Source organism: Oncorhynchus kisutch, linkage group LG28 (genome assembly GCF_002021735.2).
Source record: "Oncorhynchus kisutch isolate 150728-3 linkage group LG28, Okis_V2, whole genome shotgun sequence".
Lineage (NCBI taxonomy): Eukaryota > Metazoa > Chordata > Actinopteri > Salmoniformes > Salmonidae > Oncorhynchus > Oncorhynchus kisutch.
This window is the reverse complement of record NC_034201.2, coordinates 5975491-5990821: the sequence shown is the minus strand read 5'-3', so window position 1 is coordinate 5990821 and position 15331 is coordinate 5975491. Positions and strand designations below refer to the sequence as shown.

The 15331-nt window shown below is 43.8% G+C and overlaps 1 protein-coding gene across 4 annotated transcripts in view; it reads left to right on the top strand.

Moving 5' to 3' along the window:
* LOC109872824 (pro-neuregulin-2, membrane-bound isoform-like) overlaps nucleotides 1-15331 on the top strand; it is a 116875-nt gene that overhangs the window by 54840 nt on the left and 46704 nt on the right. For all 4 annotated transcript variants that reach the window (XM_031807881.1, XM_031807882.1, XM_020464176.2 and 1 more), the window contains exons 2-3: nucleotides 9027-9192; nucleotides 9919-10037. In XM_031807881.1, coding sequence (XP_031663741.1) covers nucleotides 9027-9192; nucleotides 9919-10037 — 285 coding nt within the window. The remainder of the gene's footprint in view (nucleotides 1-9026; nucleotides 9193-9918; nucleotides 10038-15331) is intronic.

Below are 15331 nucleotides of genomic sequence, written 5' to 3'. Positions count from 1 at the left end.
AATGTTGCGGTTTCACTAAAGCCTGGGGTTCGATCCCAGGCTGTGTCAAAACCGACTGGGCGTCCCATATGGCGGCACATAATTGGCTCAGCGTTGTCCGGGTTAGGGGAGGGTTTGACTGGGGGGGGGCTTTACTTGGCTCATCGCGCTCTAGCGACTCCTTGTGCATCATGTCTGGGCTGTGCAGGATGACCGCTGGCTCCGCATAGAGATCTCAGAGCCAGGCAGGGTGTAGGGTCTGACTGTCATAAGACATGTAGCCTACATAGGACAGAGCTTCCCTGTAGGATGCAGGGCCAAGCTATTCTGCTGTTACTCCATACTGTACTAGAGAGAATCAAGCTTGTACTGTATCTGTAGTCCTTCAGAAAGGCCTCTGCTCCTTTCTATGTACATAGTCATTCTGACAAAGGTATGGGGTTAGAGAGCATAGTCCGTACCACGAGTATAAAGTACTATCAATGTCTTTGCAGAATTATCAAGGCTAGTTCCAAATTCAAAGGCTGACTCACTGAACCCTGAGGGGTTAGTGAACATCAAGCGTAGACTGTCTGAACGTAGACCAAATCGTTCCTTTACTGCACATTACAAGTGGACTGTCCGAGCACACTGCAGACTGAACACTAGTACTCTGTGCTGTGTTGTAGTGGACCATCCTTATCTGCAGTCCTTTAAAGGGAACTCGCCTTAATGCAATACACATTCCATCAAACCCCACTACATTCTGAAGAGCTCAATATCACTTAGCAATTTCCACAGAGGGATATTGAAGAAATATTAGTCATTCTCTTCCATATAGGTTTTTAGGACAGACAGCCTGTCTTCTTTACTAGGTCGGGGAAGTGGGGCAATCCCTCCCAAATGAGGACATCCGGTGATTTATTTTGGTGCACCTACATGTTCAGTTTTAATTGAAGTAATTACCTATTATTTATTTAGTATTTTTGATTGTATTGGATACCGTAATTGTATATTTAAAAAAAACAAAATCCCAACCCTTACCACTCTCCCCTGATTTGAAATAAACTAATGGACAACAGTAATGCTACTTACAACTATTTCCGCTCGCATAATAGAGTACATGTAGTAAAATGATTATATACACGCACATATACAGTACCAGTCAAAAGTTTGGACAGACCTACCATTCCAGGATTTTTCTTTATTTGTACAATTTTCTACATTGTAGAATACTAGTGAAGACGTCAAAACTATGAAATAACACTTAGGACAGTTCTACAGGGAGACAGGACGGACAGCTGACTGTCCTCGCAGTGGCAGACCACGTGTAACAACACCTGCACAGGATCAATACACCCGAACATCACACCTGCGGGACAGCTACAGGATGGCAACAACAACTGCCCGAGTTACACCAGGAAAGCACAATCCCTCCATCAGTGCTTAGACTGTCCGCAATAGGCTGAGAGAGGCTGGACTTGTAGGGCTTGTAGGTCTGTTGCTCTTCTCTGACGAGTCGCGTTTTTTTTTCTCACCAGGGGTGATGGTCAGATTCGTGTTTATCGTCAAAGGAATGAGCGTTACACCGAGGCCTGTACTCTGGAGCGGGATCGATTTGGAGGTGGAGGGTCTGTCATGGTCTGGGGGCGGTGTGTCACAGCATCATCAGACTGAGCTTGTTGTCATTGCAGGCAATCTCAACGCTGTGCGCTACAGGGAAGACATCCTCCTCCCTTATGTGGTACCATTTCTGCAGGCTCATCCTGACATGACCCTCCAGCATGACAATGCCACCAGCCTTACTGTTCATTCTGTGCGTGATTTCCTGCAAGACAGGAATGTCAGTGTTCTGCCATGGCCAGCAAAGAGCCCTGATCTCAGTCCCATTGAGCACGTCTGGGACCTGTTGGATCGGGCCATTCCCCCTATATATGTCCGGGAACTTGCAGGTGCCTTGGTGGAAGAGTGGGGTAATGTCTCACAATAAGAACTGGAAAATCTGGTGCAGTCCATGAGGAGATGCACTGCAGTACTTAATGCAGCTGGTGGCCACACCAGATACTGACTGTTAGTTTTGATTTTGACCCCTCCCCTTTTGTTCAGGGACACATTATTCAATTTCTGTTAGTCACATGTCTGTGGAACTTGTTCAGTTTATGTCTCAGTTATTGAATCTGGTTATGTTCATACAAATATTTACACATGTAAAGTTTCCTGAAAATATACGCAGTTGACAGTGGGGACTTTTATTTATTTTTTGCTGAGTTTATAAATGTTTCATTAAAAATGACACGTAAAATAGCTTCAATCAATTCTCCTGAAGTATTGCTTGCTGCACTTCTTCTCTCCTGTGTCGGGTCTTTTTTTTCTCTCTTTCTTTCTCTTAGAAAAAGTTGATTCGTCTGTGCTTGTCTCTCTCTTTTTTTTCTACCTAGAGGGCTATAGCAGTTACAGTATGCGACTGCATCGGCTTGCATTTTTGTGTGCAAATGTTTTCACTGTGGCCTGTGGGCCTCAGGTTGGGGCCGTGTTCTATACTGAGTATGGACATCCCCGAAAGTATTTCCTGAGACATTGTGCATATTATCTGTCCACTGCGCTGCACACAATTTTCTTAAATGATGCACGCCAGGATATACCAGAGATAAGGGACTGTTGATATTGCAACCGCACAACTCAAACGCTGGTTCACCAGTACGTAGCCGCGGGATGATACAGGTGCCAGATGATGTGTGCTCATGATATGCTCTTATCTATTCAGTTGTGTGGGTTCGGCGTTGGACACGCGCTCTCTGCTGTACGACAGACCGTTTAGTTTGAGTTGAGTCGGGTCTCTCTCTCTCTCCCTCTTCTCTCCCCCATGTGGTGGATATCAAATGATCGGGAGAAGTGCTCGAAATAGTTTCCTAATTCTATTTTCTATTAGTTTACAATTCTAAAATTAGGTGTAGGTGTACTAGCCCACTAGTCTAGCAAGCAACACGGTGCTGGGCGCAGCCCAGTAAGTGGTGCTTTACAATTACTGGTGCTGTAATGCATAGCTGTCTCTTTGTGCTCAGTTTTAATAGGCACAATCTTAGTTACAACACCCCTCTCGTTATCTCTCTTTCTCACACACACACACACACACACACACACACACACACACACACACACACACACACACACACACACACACACACACACACACACACACACACACACACACACACACACACACAGAAAAAGAAATGTGTGCTCTGTTCACAATGTTCTATTCCTAGGAAGCGTTTGGGGAAACCTACAATTTATCCTACAGTACCATTTCTACTGATCTGCATGCCAGTTATGATATTCATAGGCACGTTTTCGTGGGACAGTTTCATTTCAATATATATATATTTTTTTCTCAAAATCAATGTCACATGTTTTTAATAATATAAATCGGAATAGAAAAATGTTAAAATATAAAACTTTAGATTCCTCTAAAGCGAGAGCATCAGCCTCTGATATATGGACACACTGATTCACAGTGGGCCATTGGCGGCTAAAGAAATGAGCATGTGGAACTAAGAGATGGCTTAGGCCAATGTAGCAGTAGGCCTATCATTTCCATATCAGGTTATTTCAATCACATTCATCTCTCTACTGTGCCTGTCTGCCTCTCCTTCTATCTGGCTTGACTTGAGCTATCGCTAGTGAAGCGCAACATTGTATCAAATCATTCAAATCAACTGGGCCCGGCCCAATGACTGTATATAGGAAGGTCAGGCCCGAAGCTGTCGCTGACAAACTTGCAACATTGTATCAACTAGCCTATTCCGGGCCCTCATAGTTTCCCACGCCAGTGAGCTCAGGACAGACACAGCTGTTTTTGCGCAAAGGGAAATGTGTTCAGGTATTTTATGACGTTTCCACTGGATATATGGGATCCTCAGAGCATGACATTTTACTCTTTCACACCGAGGCCTAGTGATTATCGAGGGAGAGTTTTGGAGCTATTTTTACTGTGAGGAACTAATGTCAGTCGCAATGGATTTTAAAATAAATACTGACTTCATTGACTTTCTGTGCGAGGTGAAGAAAAAATGGCAGAAAAACAAGTTAATTAAGATGATCAGAAATCAGACATCCCCAAATGGGCACTTTCCTACATTTGTGCGCATTTAGTCTACTTCTATGCGTGCTCAGGCACGCACTCCATCGAGGACAGAAAGCAGACACATGCTCATTGCGTGGAGCGCTCCAAGCAAAATACAATGAAAACATTTAAATGATGGTCGGAAATAAATCAGAACTTGTTTGTGTAGCAGGTTGTGAACTCTGTAAACAATGTTTCCACTCCGAGAATGATAAATGTCTGTGTAGGTCTAATTGATCCACTCATGAACAGAAATTAATGTAACTAAATGACAGGAATTTTTATTTATTTTTATTTATTTCACCTTTATTTAACCAGGTAGGCAAGTTGAAAACAGGTTCTCATTTACAATTGCGACCTGGCCAAGATAAAGCATAGCAGTTCGACAGATAAAACGACACAGAGTTACACATGGAGTAAAAACAAATTAATGGATGGATGGAGAGATTTTTTTGGGGGGGGGATCTCGGATGGTTGAGGGGCAGCACACGGGGGAACTGTAGGGGGGGGGGGGTCTTGGAGGTTTGGTGACTTGGAGATTGGAAGCTTGGGCCAGTGGCCGATAGGTCGTTGGTTCGGGTCCCCGTTTTGACTTGGTGGAAGATCTGTCGGGGCACGGCGCTTGACCCTGGTTGCTCCTGTGGGTTGCTCTGAACGGGAGTCTGTTAGATGACTGAATGTAATGTAAATGTTGAGCCGTTGTTGCTCCTAGACTTTTCCACTTAACAATAACAGCACTTACAGTTGACCGGGGCAGCTCTAGCAGGGCAGAAATGTGACGAACTGACTTGTTTGAAAGGTGGCATCCTATGACGGTGCCACGTTGAAAGTCACTGAGCTCTTCAGTACTGCCAATGTTTGTCAATGGAGACTGCATGGCTGGGTGCTTGATTTTGTACACCTGTCAGCAACGGGTGTGGCTGAAATAGCCAAATCCACTAATTTGAAGGGGTATCCACATACTTTTGGCCATGTAGTGCATCTTGCCTATCCTATGAACATCCTTTTCAGACTCAAAAAGTGTTCCCTGGAGATTGGTCTGCTGTCCAAAAGATTTCAAATAGAAATGGTCTTGATATGAACATTTTAAGTTGCATGTATTTGAAAATATCTACATTGGTCAGTCTAAAATTCATTTTAAATTCTGTCATGGACATTCATGTATTACTTATTACCACGTCATTTACGCCTTTCGTTTTCCATGTAGGTCAATTCCAACTTGTCCATAATATTCGTAATCTCTCGTCATACTTGAGTCAAAGTAAAGATACCTTAATAGAAAATAACTCAAGTAAAAGTGAAAGTAACTTGTGTAAAAGTGTAAGTATTTAAGTATCAAAAGTAAATGTAATTGCTCAAGTATACATCATTTCAAATTCCTTATATTAAGCAAACCAGACGGTACGATTTTCCTAGTTTTTCTTTTCAAATTTAGGGATAGCCAAGGGCACACTCAACACATTTCAAACGAACAAACAAAAATGACAAACAAGTCATTTGTGTTTAGTGAGTCAGATCAGAGGCAGTAGGGTTGACCAGTGATGTTGTCTTGATAAGTACATGAATTGGACCATTTTCCTGTCATGCTAAGCATTCAAAATCTAAAGAGTTCTTCTGCGTGTCAGGGAAATAAATTGAGTAAAAAGTACATTGTTTTCTTTAGAAATGTAGTGAAGTAAAAGTACAGGTACCCCAAAACACTACTTAAGTAGTACTTTAAAGTATTTTTACTCAAGTACTTTACACACACTGCTCTTTTCCCTGGCCACTTTGTCAGAATATATTGAATGAGTTTCCTTTTTAACAATAAATTAGCCATGTAAAAATTCCTCTTCTTTTCCTATTATCAGCCAAACCATTGGAATTATAGCTAGCTAGACTCAATTCACCAATTACCATGATGGGTTGTATTTGAGATACCACGATCCATACCTACCAATACCACCAGAATCAATGCCTGTCAGTTATATACCCAGCTGTACAATGATGGATGCCCTGCTAAACATGCTGTAGCTTCAACTGGCTCTAAGTACACCTCCAATTGTGTTCCAATTTCCCTCCTGCATAAACAGCATATTTTCACAAGAGTCAGAGATTGAGGCACTTCATGATGACTTACTGTGATAATGTGTCTGAAAGAGAAGGCGGGAGAATGAGCGAGAGGGAATGAGAAAGACCGCAACCTCACCTTGAGAAGCCCCTCCCCTTCACCCCTGTTCACCTCTCTCCTCTGTACCCTGGGGGAATCCCAGTCCTCAACGAACATGAGTGCAGCTGTCAGCTGTGACAGCAGAGCAGGCCAGAGACCATAGGGAGGGAGAAGACCGCCAACTGTACAGCCCATCCTCCCTCCCTCTACCCATCCATCCATCCATCCTCCCAGAGCTGGGCTGACCCTGTTGTCTAGCTTGGGGTAATTCCATGGTAACTGAATTACGCTTTGACTCAGATTTGACTTTAAAATGCATGCCAATCAAAAACTGTTGACTTCAACGTTGAACAAACCATACAACCCTATGCACAAGGACTACTTTGAACAATTTACACTGAACATTTTACACAAAAACACATTTACTGGAAGAACAGTGCAGATGCTAAGTTTAGCAACAGAATTACTGTAAAATCTCCCTCAGTTATTTTGCGTCCACATTTCCCCAGAACTCCAAAGTTAAATATCTGCTCCGAATTAAGATTCAAAGATGTCTACAGAAAGAATGGAGGTGTCAGCTATGACATGACACCTTGAGTTTGGGGAAAAAAAGAAAAAAAAGATTTTGCTTATTGAACTACAGTGGGATTTACATTTACGTTTAACGGAATTACGTTAAAGGAATGACATCATGGGTCCCTGATCTGTCCTATATAGAAATGCATAATTATAGAAATTAATATCATTATCTTTGTGGTGTTGTATCCTGAATAGGTACACAAAGGTAGAAATATGCAATATCCTTCTTTTGCATATTTGGGTATTATTCTACACACGGGCTATTATTGTCTTGAGCTCCGCCCCCAAACAAGACCACATTTGTTTGGTCCGGACCACATCAAATCGGAACCATTCCATAGACGTCTTATGTTTCAGAAGTTTGGACTTGTGCTCTATGTACTGTTCTCTACTGTACTGTCTCAACTTATGAAACACAGACCTCTATGATTGGTTAAGATTTGGTCCCGGCCAGGGCGGAATGACCAAATTTCAACTATTTTTTCAATGGATATGTAATGTCAGTATTCAGTGGGTAAGGCTGCTTGTTAGGGTAAACGGAAAGAGGGTGGGTTGTAGGTGTCAGAAAGAGCCAGGAGAGGTGACATTAACTGTAGAGAGAGAAGAGCGAGAGAGGGAGAGTGAGGGTTTGTCCAGACTGTTTTCAGAAATAAAACGGTTATGAGCATACAACAGTATGCCAGTGGAAGGGAGGACTGTAGGTGGCCCAACTGTGGTTTGTAACTACTATGCCTAATTCCATTGCAGATTTGGTAACAGAATTACAAGTTTTAATTACTTAATAATTCATAAACAAACTTGATATCAGCAAAAACACTAACTAATTGATAGGTCTACCTTTACTTGTTCCTTCTGTGAACTTTCAATATCCTCATGAGGAAAATAAATAAGAAAATATCTTTAAAAATATGTGGGTTCCTGGTAACGGAATTTGAAGGCACAAGACAATGTTTCTAAAACGTATAGAAGGGAAAAACATTACTCCCAAAATGAATATGTGTTGATATAAGTTTGCAGGGGTCTTTTTTATTTTTTAAAAGGCATTTTCTGGTAGATGTTGTCTACGACCCCTTTTCCATCTGTTTGACCAGATACCAAAGCCTTTGCTTATTTAAAAATGTTATGATGGAAAACGCTTCAAATGTATATATGCCTTTTTGTGTTGTAAATATCAACTCTTAGCTTTCATTTGACACCCTATTTGAACTGGTCCTTTTTTTTAAAAAGATGGAAATGCCGCTAGCTAACTTACACTCCAAGCATCGGTCTTGCTGCACACGTGCAATCGTCTCTGGTCACTAAATGACAGGCCGTGACAATGTGATCTATGGTTTAACCCTGGACATGTGTTGTGCATTCATCAGCTATCTCGGCTTCGTTCGCCCCCTAGCCTTTTAAATCAACGTTGGTTACTGTAGCGCAGTGGAGAACAGAGGTCATCCCAGTGATAGAAGGTAGCTAACAGAACAACTTCTGTCTACGCTGAGATGGACATAAGATATGAAAAATGGTCATTCTGTCCTGATAAAAAGGTAGTTAACAAACGTGTGTGTGACAGTTTTATACTTTATCCCCGTTGTGTATAGTAGTTCATTTAAGAACTTTGGTGGCATCTCCTCCATGAGTGCACATCTAGCTACGTCTTTGGTAATACTATTTCTGTCAATCTATGGCCGACAAAAATGTCACAATATAGATGAGAGGTAGAGAGAAAGAAATAGATCATGGTTTAATGGTCGTAGCGGCCTTAGCAGCGGTTACTGGTTCTTGCATTTATTTTTCTGAGAGCAATTGTGAAATTCTGAGAGCCTGCTGGGAACGGTTCATCTCTGTCCTGTTATTTATTGTTGTGTTCGTTGGAGCATATCATTCCGAATAGCATTTTTTGTTGTTGGTGTTTTGGTTCTGCTGTGAATACTTGAAACTAGCTCCTCTGTGATTGAAGATGGTGTAAAATGTACCCTGTTTGACAGTGATACTGACTTTGTCTAGGCATGAGAGAGGCTTTAGCTGGCAGTGGCTCTGGTGACCTCATCTGGCCATACGAGAGTGTTGGTGAACGGCTGAGCACTTGGTGACCTGACATGTTTGTCTTTGTGCCTCTTTTTCTTTTTCCTCTCTCTCTCTCTCTCTCTCCTTAAACCCATTTCAATAGTGAACACCAATCAGTAGCAAAATGTATCAATTTTAACAAATTTTTCTCTGTCTCTTTTCTAGCTATTGCCCCAAAGTTAAAGCGAATGAGGAACCCACTGATGGTAGACGAGGGAAGCAGGCTCACGGTCAAATGTGAGGCTACAGGGAACCCCAGCCCTACCTACAAATGGTTCAAAGATGGCAGTGAGCTCAAGAAAAGCAGAGAGGTCAAAATAAAGTCCAGCCAGTGAGTACATCTACAATCTCTTGAAGCTCCTAACACATTTAGCATGTGGTACTATCAACAAAACTGACAAATGTCACAAGTCGCGGCGTGGCAGTGATTCCTCCTTCAGTAGTTTTCTCCTAATGCTTTTACCAGCTGACCCAAAGGATGAAATGCATTTTAGAAAGTGAAACATCAACATAGAGAGGGGGTTATGAGCAAATTCCTTAATTGGTGAAACAACAGAAAGTATACTTTGCGGCATAGAAGTGTTTTCAAGACTAGGGGGGGCTTTTTAAAATCAAAGTTGGTTACTGGGTTGATGAATAGCCCGGGGCCCTAGATTCCACACACCGTGTTCCATATCGCAAATCTTTACGTTCCTATAGCCTCCATTACTCCTGTGTCCATAGCTTCTCTCAGCTATGTATTTTAACAATCACTTCACTTTGAGGGTGTGTGAGTGCTTATTTCTGGTATAGGGAGCAGGTATCATAAAACCAAGGATCCCTTTTATAACACACTTGATAACTGTCCGATTCTACCCTGCTAAAAGTAGCTGCATCTCACTGGCTTCTAATCCCACTCAAATCTGGCTTGTATGGCGACGCCCCGTTCCTGTTGCTAGGCTAGGCGCCTCTAGCCCTGTTGTGTTGTCTTTCTATATCCCTGTCCCCAGCCACGGGTTATGTTTCCATGTCATTTTGGTTCCCCCGACTAAGCTGTTTGTGTTCCCCTCTGCCACAGGAAGAACTCCAGGGTCCAGATCAGCAGAGCCAAGCTGGAGGATTCTGGGAATTACACGTGTGTGGCAGAGAACCTTCTGGGGAACTCCAACTCCACCAGCACTGTTCATGTCCAAAGCAGTGAGTACTGAGCCATGGCCTAACTGTCTGTCAGAGTAGGGGGAATACTGGCATGTTGCTGAGTGGTTGGCTGGAACATAGATTAGCGTGTTGGATTTTGTCGAGATGTGGCGAGAGATGTGATTTCTGTTGTTCCTGATTTGTCGTATAGCTGAGTTCTCACATTCTGGCAAAGCTTCAGGAGTCTATGTTCCCGCATAAGAATGTTGGTTCCCTTTAAGTGTGACATAACAATCTCTTTGTGTGTTGGTGTTTGCGTATTCTCTCGTCTCTCTGTGTGTGTGGCCGTCTGTCTATCAGCGGTTGAACTTCCTTGAATCTCTTCTCCTAGTTCTTCCCAACAGTGGCATCGCTGTCTTCTTTGTGTTGTGCCATGACGAGTGATTGGCTGCTAAGAGGAAGGCTGTGTGTCTCTCACACTGTATAAATACTAGCTGTCTCGCAGACAAGTCTCATTCTATTCCAACTGAACGCCTAGTTCCGCCGAGCTCTAGGGGGGAGGCAAGACGGGAGGCAAAACAGGGTCATCAGGGTGATGTGTCCACAGGCTGGGGAGAGGGGCTCACCCAGACGGCATCAATAAACAAATGGCAGTAAATATGGTGAATATGGCGGTAAACCGATCTTGCTGTGTTTGTTTAGCCAACAATGTGGCAGGAAGTTTGATACGAACATAGGTGGCAAAAAAACTTGAATGTCTATATGAATGAATGAAGAAGGCTTTGTATTGAATGTGTGTGATAAGATCTAGACCTACTGCAGTGTTGTGCTCCTTGGCTTGTCTTTTGACAGGTGGAAGGAATGTTTCAAAGGAAACCTTTATCGGGTGCAACATGCTTTCTTGTTCATGTGAACAGGGGATGTAGGATTCATCGGGGTCACTGCCTCGGTTGCGTTTCATCCTAAGGTCATAAGAGAAATGGCTGCAGTGGTGTATGTCTGCCTACCTGCTGCAGTGTGTTGCTCTAGCAGCATGTAGCTGCGGTATTATCTGTGTATGTGTGCCTGCTATACATATATATATGAGAGAGCGAGAGAGAGAGAGAGAGAGAGACCCCAGCTGCTTTGCAGAGGAGACTGTTTCACTTTTCACTGCATTTTAGAATGCAGTCCGAGTTTTCCGGCTTTGTCCACAGAGGCAGCCAATAACATGTTGTTTCCACTGCACACTGCTAGTTAGGCGCTGGGATAGTGACACCCAATCTCATTTTCACATGGTACATGTCTTGCTGAACCCTCCCCTGCCTTGTATCACCTCACTCCAGTCCAACCACTCACACACGTCATGCACACCAGCTTTTGCAGATAATTGCCTGTGGTAATTGAGATCATTAGTAATGTTGGCCGTCACTCCGGTTTTGCTGTCCCATAGAGGTTGAACACGGCTAGGGTAAACACAGAGGGGGACCGAAAGTGTGTGTGCGTTTGCGCTCGCCATTGGATCCCCCCGGGCGAGTGTGTGAGACCCTGAGATGTAAGGATTATGGGTAATGAAGACAAACAGCACCTAGCTCTAGAGAGCCATCATTCCTCTTCCCCAGAGGGATCCAATAGAGCACATGGCTGCCTCTGAACAGTCTGCTCTGTTGGAGAAAACCAGCCCCAACACAACACACTCTGCCCTCCCTCCTCCACCATCCAGCCCCGGACTGCTCCCCTGTGCCAGCCCATGGCTACCCTCCCTGCCTGGGGTCAGCCGCTGGGGAGGGCCCTGAGCATGGTGGTCCGTCTGAAGTCTGTGCGTGTGCATGTGGTCCAAGGCTGTAAGGTCACAGGTCAAGGAAAGGGAAGCCTGGGGAGTAGCCTGAAATATTGTGGAGCGGCCACTTCAGTGAAGCAAACCAGCTAAATTGAGTTTCACTTTTTACAAGGGAAAAAACTGGAGAGCACTAAACATCACTAACCACTTGAGCAATCTGGATTCATGACTTAACAAGACATGAGAGATGGGGAATAGAGTTAGTGAGATTTACAGGCGTAATATTGTAGAGCCCTGTAGTTCTTGTGGAGCAATGTTTTATAAAGTAAAGCAGTAATAGACCCATTCCTTTTTATAAACTGGGTGGATCGAGCCCTGAATGCTGATTGGCTGAAGGCCATGGTATATCAGACCGTATACCGCGGGTATGATAAAACCATTTTATTTTGACTGCTCTAATTACATTGGTAACCACTTTTATAATAGTAATAATGCACCTCAGGGGTTTGTGGTGTATTGCCAATATCCCACGGCTAAGGGCTGTAAGCCAGGCACTCTGCATTGCGTCGTATGTAAGAACAGCCCTTCGCCGTGGTATATTGCCCAAAGACCACACACACTCAGACCTTATTGCTGAAATATATGCCCGAAACAATAAATGTTTTTTATTTATACTAAAACACCAGCTGTTTGATATTACCAATGTAGAAAGCCAGTATCGATGATAAACCACCACTATCTTAACCGCCATCGATAAGAAACATTACTGTGCAGCCGTCTTCATCGACCTGGCCAAGGCTTTCAACTCTGTCAATCATCATATTCTTATAGGCAGGCTCAACAGCCTTGGTTTCTCTAATGACTGCCTCGCCTGGTTCACTAACTACTTCTCAGATAGAGTTCTGGGTGTCAAATCGGAGGGCCTGTTGTCCGGATCTCTGGCAGTCTCTATGGGGGTGCCACAGGGTTCAATTCTCGGGCCGACTCTTTTCTCTGTATATATCAAGGATGTCGCTCTCGCTGCTGGTGATTATTTGATCCACCTCTATGCAGACAACACAATTCTGTATACATCTGGCCCTTCTTTGGACACTCTTAACAAACCTCCAAACGAGCTTCAATGCCATACAACACTCCTGCTCTTAAACGCTAGTAAAACTAAATGCATGCTCTTCAACCGATCGCTGCCCACACCCGCCCGCCCGCCTAGCATCACTACTCTGGACGGTTCTGACTTAGAATATGTGGACAACTATAAATACCTAGGTGTCTGGCTAGACTGTAAACTCTCCTTCCAGACTCATATTAAGCATCTCCAATCCAAAATTAAATCTAGAATCAGCTTCCTATTTCGAAACTAAGCCTCCTTCGCTCATGCTGCCAAACATACCCTCGTAAAACTGACTATCCTACCGATCCTTGACTTCGGCGATGTCAATTACAAAATATACTCCCAATACTCTACTCAGCAAATTGGATGCAGTCTATCACAGTGCCATCCGTTTTGTCACCAAAGCCCCATATACTACCCACCATTACGACCTGTATGCGCTCGTTGGCTGGTCCTCGCTACATATTTGTTGCCAAACCCAGTGGCTCCAGTTTATCTATAAGTCTCTGCTAGGTAAAGCTCCACCTTATCTCAGCTCACTGGTCACCATAGCAACACCCACAGCTTACCGATCGCTGCAGCTGTACACAGCCCATCTGTAAATAGCCCATCCAACCAACTACCTACCTCATCCCCATATTAGTATTTTTTCTGCTCTTTTGCACACTAGTATTTATACTTGCAAATCCTCATCTGCACATCTATCACTCCAGTGTCAATTGCTAAATTGTAATTACTTCGCCACTATGGCCTATTTATTGCCTAACCTCATTTGCACACACCGCATACTCACCGCATATTTTCTATTGTGACTGAACATTTGTTTATCCCACGTGTAACTCTGTTTTTTTGTCGCACTGCTTTGCTTTATCTTGGCCAGGTCGCAGTTGTAAATGAAAACTTGTTCTCGACTGGCCTACCTGCTTATATAAAAGGTGAAATAAACATTTGCATTTAAAAACAAATGAGGGTTTGCGCTCAGGCGTAAAAGAAAGGTGGTCAGTGTGTCGGAGAATAAATGTATAGAGCTCAAAAGGTACTCGTACCATGAAAAGGAGTAACCCAAATGAGGCAGAGATGCAAAAAGAATCTACCTATTGAATCCATGCTAGGGAGAATACGAACGGTCACAGGGGCGCTACAAGTAAAACACAAAGGAGCATATGTTTCAGCCGGATGCCTTCGTCAGTGCTGTTACAAAGCAGCATTTTCAATGTGACCATGCAACGCCATGCTAGTGCCATTCATCCAATAGGAAGAGCCACACGACATGTTTCACCAAATCTGGTGTTGGAGGGAGAAAAAAAAACAACAACTGCTGTGTTTATCTTCTACAACTACACCGCCGGTGAACTTGCTCTTCTCGTGCATATTTAAAAAGAGGGTGAAGGTGATGTGCGGTGGCACTAGCTGCTCTTCTATGGAGATTTTGACCAACGTCGCTGTGTTTCACCAGTAAAAAAAAAAAAACACGTTGTACCTGGACAAAGTGGCAATTATAGTTCTACTGCACAGATGGCAGAGTGGGTGGCTGGTTTTAATGATTTAGTTAGTCCATCACTATTCTGGTATACCGGTGTGCAGTTTAAGCAGGACTTTTTTTTCTTCTGCAGTCTGCGTCTGTGCAAGTTATACAGTGGGATGTCCATATACAGTACGCATTTCCCTTCTGTTTAATGTCATTGACAAGGCCTTATCTGAATACTTTACTGGCCTTCAGGTGAGGTTTATTTTCATGCTTTAAACGTGTCATAGACCACTACAGGACCGGTGTATGTGACTCCTGGTACAGGACCGGTGTATGTGACTCCTGGTACAGGACCGGTGTATGTGACTCCTGGTACAGGACCGGTGTATGTGACTCCTGGTACAGGACAGTGGTGGTAGACGCTGCTGGTTGCAGTGCCCCACGCGGCAAGGGAAGCTCATAGAGAGGGAGAGAAGCCCCCTGTGCATCTCCTGCAGGCTGCCCTGTTGTGATGAGCATTTGCGAGGTGCTCGTGCGTCCACGGGCTAAGGATCGCTTCCCTAGGGGTCGTTCTACACAGCCCCACAGAGAGAAAGGGAGAGCATGTGAGCTGCCAGGAATGTGTTGATGGAAAACGCAGCTGGGTGGCTGATTTTTTTGTTGTTGTTCCAAGCTCCTCAGTCATGCTGGGGTCTACCAACAGCAGTTTATACACACACACACACACACACACACACTCTCCCCCTACCCATGTAAATGTTTTAGTCAAACACATCTTCCCCTCTCATACAAAACCATATAGATTCAGTTTATTAGGTACACCCATCTATAGAGTACCGGATTGGACCCACCTTTGCTTCCAGAGCAGCCTGGATTCTTCGGTGCATTCTATAAGGTGTGGTGTTCAAACGTTGCTCAATTGTTATTAAGGGAATTAACGTTTGCCAGGAAAACATTCCCCACACTGTTACACCACGGCCACCAGCCTGTACAGTACCCTTTCCCTGTCTGACTCT